General features: G+C 42.8%; 1 protein-coding gene across 1 annotated transcript; it reads right to left on the bottom strand.

Moving 5' to 3' along the window:
- Window positions 1-594: 594 nt before the first annotated feature.
- LOC131415549 (olfactory receptor 8S1-like) lies at window positions 595-1,094 on the bottom strand. Its single transcript, XM_058557396.1, is given in 2 exon segments — window positions 595-923; window positions 926-1,094. Coding segments are annotated over 2 exon segments (498 nt in total).
- Between the last annotated feature and the right edge of the window lie 2,524 nt (window positions 1,095-3,618).

Here is a 3,618-nt window from a genome sequence, read left to right as displayed (position 1 = left end):
TTACAGGTGTTCAAGAGTCACATTCAAGGAGAGATATCCTGAAGGCTTAGCTTGGGTCTTACGTATTTATCTTTGGCAGTTACTCTCTCAGGAGGATGGGGTAAATAACTACCCCATCTTGATTTCCTGAACATCCCAGAACGCTCTGACTGACAGTCCCAGTTGTCTATGTGGACTACTGAGTAGCACTTTTTCAAAGGAAGTGTGTATTGCTGTAAACAAGGAAACCAGAATGCATGTTATTTAGGCAAAACAACAAAATCCAATGCACTGTGAATAGTAAATAAACATATTTATAAAATAATCTCACAACAGGCATTATTTGACCGTCCTGTTTTTTCTGAGAATAACTAAGACTGAGTCATCACCGAAAAATAGTTCCTTAACCTATTCTGAAAAAGGAAAAACAACAATACATCTCATGGACCATCTGGCTTCAAGGGTAATTAGGAAATTTCCCTTAATGTCTAACCACCAAACACCTTACCGTAGTTTTTCCCTCACCTTATCTGTGTCTATGGGCCATTCATTATAAACTGAAAATATTTCCCAAATACTTCTTTTAGAGCTTTATTCACCTCCTTGTTCTGCAGGCTATTGGTGAGGAGTGATCACGGTGAACTGCAAAAAGAAGATCAACTCCAAGGGGGAACCTGAGGTTGGCATGAGATAGCGTAAGCCTCCTGAGCAGAAATACGAGATCACTACAGTGAGAAGAGAGGAACAGGTGGAGAAGGCCTTGCTTCTGCCTGTGCTGGGGTTGATGCTCAGGAAGGTGGACACAATGCAGGTGTAGGAGAAGATGAGGAGGAGGATAGTCCTAAGGCCATGTATGACATAAGACCAGACCAGGACAGTGAGATTGGTGGAGACACCAAGGCAAGCCAGAGGGAGGAGGGAGGGCAGCTCACAACTGAAGTGGGAATAGTTTAGGCCTCACAGAACTCTAATTTGACAGCTCCAAATATATCAATGAGAGCATGCAGAAAGCCCAAACCCCACGAGGCCAACACCAGTCCCACACACAGTTGGTTGGTCATCACCTGATTGTAGAGCAGAGAATGGCAGATAGTAACATTGCAGTCATAGGCCATTGTTAGGAGCAGGAAGGATTCAATGCCCCCAGTGGAAAACACAAAGAAGACTTGGGCCATGCAAACTGCTACTGAGATTGTTTTCTCTTCAGATAAGAGATTTTCCAGCAATGTGGGCACTGAGACTAAGTGAGGGGCAGACACCTGGGAAGCAAAGTTGTCCCAGGAAGAAGTACATAGGTGTGTGGAGGCGGAACTCAGTGCTGATCACCAGCAGCGTCACCAGATCCCCCATGAGGGTCATGAAGTAAACCCTGAGGAGCAGCACGAAGAGCAGAGCCTGGATGTAGGGGTCAGTGGACAGCTCGAGGAGGATAAACTTGGTGACGGTGCTGTGGTTTCTCATAGTCAAACAGAGAAAACTTTCCTTTGGAATAAAATAAGTGTTTTAAAACCTCATTTTATTCCTCTCTATTTCCTCTGAGCCTTAAATCCTTTCCCTATACATGCTATTTGTTGACGCTGGAATCCAGGTTCAAGTTCTGAACCGCCTTCACTAGCTCTCTGGACTCAATAACATCTTTGATTTTCTTATATTCTATACCCTCTACCCTAGGTCAATCTGATGTCATTAGGTCTTTAATAAAATACTTAGATGGAAGATAGATTGCAGCATTTGCTGATGCAGGGATAAATTGCTAATGTAGGAGTGAAAGGGATGATTGAAGGGCTGAATTTGTTGCAAACGGGGATGTCAATAGGATCCAGAGAATGAGTGGAGGAGTTTACCTTGGGAATAGGAATTCTTTATCCATTGTAAGAGGAAGGAGAGCCAAGAATGTGAGGAGAGATACAGAGAAGATGGGAGTTTTAGTGTCTGGAAGGGAAGGGAGTTCCCTATTTATTGCCTTTCTGTTGTCAATAAGGTGCAAGGTAAAGTGAGGGTACACAGCGGGGAGACTGGTGTTAGAGATATCTACATTGGATTGGTTGCAGTGGTGAAGTCTAGCCAAGATTTTTGGTTATAAATTTGAGTCCAGGGATCATTGTTGTGTGATTTTTCTCCTGTTTGCTATATGTGGAGAATACGTTGCATTTATATCAGAAGGCAAAGTAACAGAAGAAGAGATGGCTTATGGAGGTAAGAAATTTCCAGGTGATTCAAAGGAATGAATCTTGTCTGTGTAAGAAAAGAAGTAAGGGTATGAGTGGTATGAGAATGAAAACGTGGTAGATACAAAGTACCTGTGTTCTCAATGCATGTGAAGAATGGTTGGCTCAAGAACGCTAGCTTAAATGAATCAGAAAAGAAGTGACTGAGATAGGAGAAAAGTGTTCAAAATTGAGGTTTCTGAAGGTGATGACTGAGTGTGTGAAGGAAAACATCCTTGGAGGCAGGACACAAGGAAACCAGAGACTTGGTATTATTTTAATTGAGATGAAGAGGATTTTTTTCTGTTGTTTGTTTTCTCCTCTTCTCCTAGAGAAGTCACATGATGTTAAAAATTTTTAAATCTGTTAAAGTTTTACAATTTGAAAAGTAGAGCACAAGGAAGGTAGTCCAGAGATACCCCAGATGTTCTGCTGTGGGAAAGCACTTGTCCTCAATGGGTCATGATTACTTCTGTCCCCTATAGATCCATAATTAAGCTTTATTCAGTAGTGTTATATTCAGGCTTGGTTACTTTCAGTGTCTTCATACCAGATTTCACTTCTTCTAACCTAGAATACTGATTCACACGCTAGAACCTGCCCAACTTCACTTGCTCTGACCTGACACAGTCATAAACTCAGACTTAAGATCATTGTTCAAAGTTGTTGGCTCAGTCTGCTGGTTTGTCCTGGCCTTCCCTGTATCTGGAGTCTAGGACTCTAGGCTGACACAATAAATTACTTAAAGGAGACTGAGACTTTTCTGCCATTGTTTCTTCACCCAGCAATCAAGCCCTTGTTAGATACCAGGTCTAAATTACTGTGAACATAATCCACTGAAGCAATCAGTAGATGAGGTGGCAGAATTCATTCAGATCCAGGGACAAAGATGTTTAATCAGCTTGTAAAATCTGCAGTGAGGGGGCTGCCCGGTGGCGTAGTGATTAAGTGTGCGCACTTCTCTGCGGCGGCCCGTGGTTCGCAGGTTTGAATCCGGGGCACGCACCAATGCACCACTTGTCAAGCCATGCTGTTGCAGCATCCCATATAAAGTAGAAGGGGATGAGCACGGATGTTAGCCCAGGGCCAGTCTTCCTCAGCAAAAAGAGGAGGATTGGCATCAGATGTTAGCTGAGAGGGCTGATCTTCCTCACAAAAAAAAAAAAAAATCTGCAGTGAGAACTGCTAGGGAAGAGTTCGTTCAGTTTATTGTTTATATTTTTTATTTTCTGTATAATGTGATATTTTGACATCTTAAAAACCTTTCTGGCTGGGGAGAGACTGCCCTCACCAGGGCTAATTCTTAGAGATAGCAAAGGGCTCAGCAGAGAACATGCCTTTGATATGCAAACTAACCAATCCAGAGCCATGCCTCCTCTGTCTGGTTTGTATACCCCAAGAGGCAATATTCCTCTGCCTTAATCATCCCAGA

This window comes from Diceros bicornis, chromosome 17 (assembly GCF_020826845.1).
Source record: "Diceros bicornis minor isolate mBicDic1 chromosome 17, mDicBic1.mat.cur, whole genome shotgun sequence".
Taxonomy (NCBI): Eukaryota; Metazoa; Chordata; class Mammalia; order Perissodactyla; family Rhinocerotidae; genus Diceros; species Diceros bicornis.
Note: the sequence above shows the minus strand (reverse complement) of the source record. Positions and strands in the feature narration are given on the sequence as shown.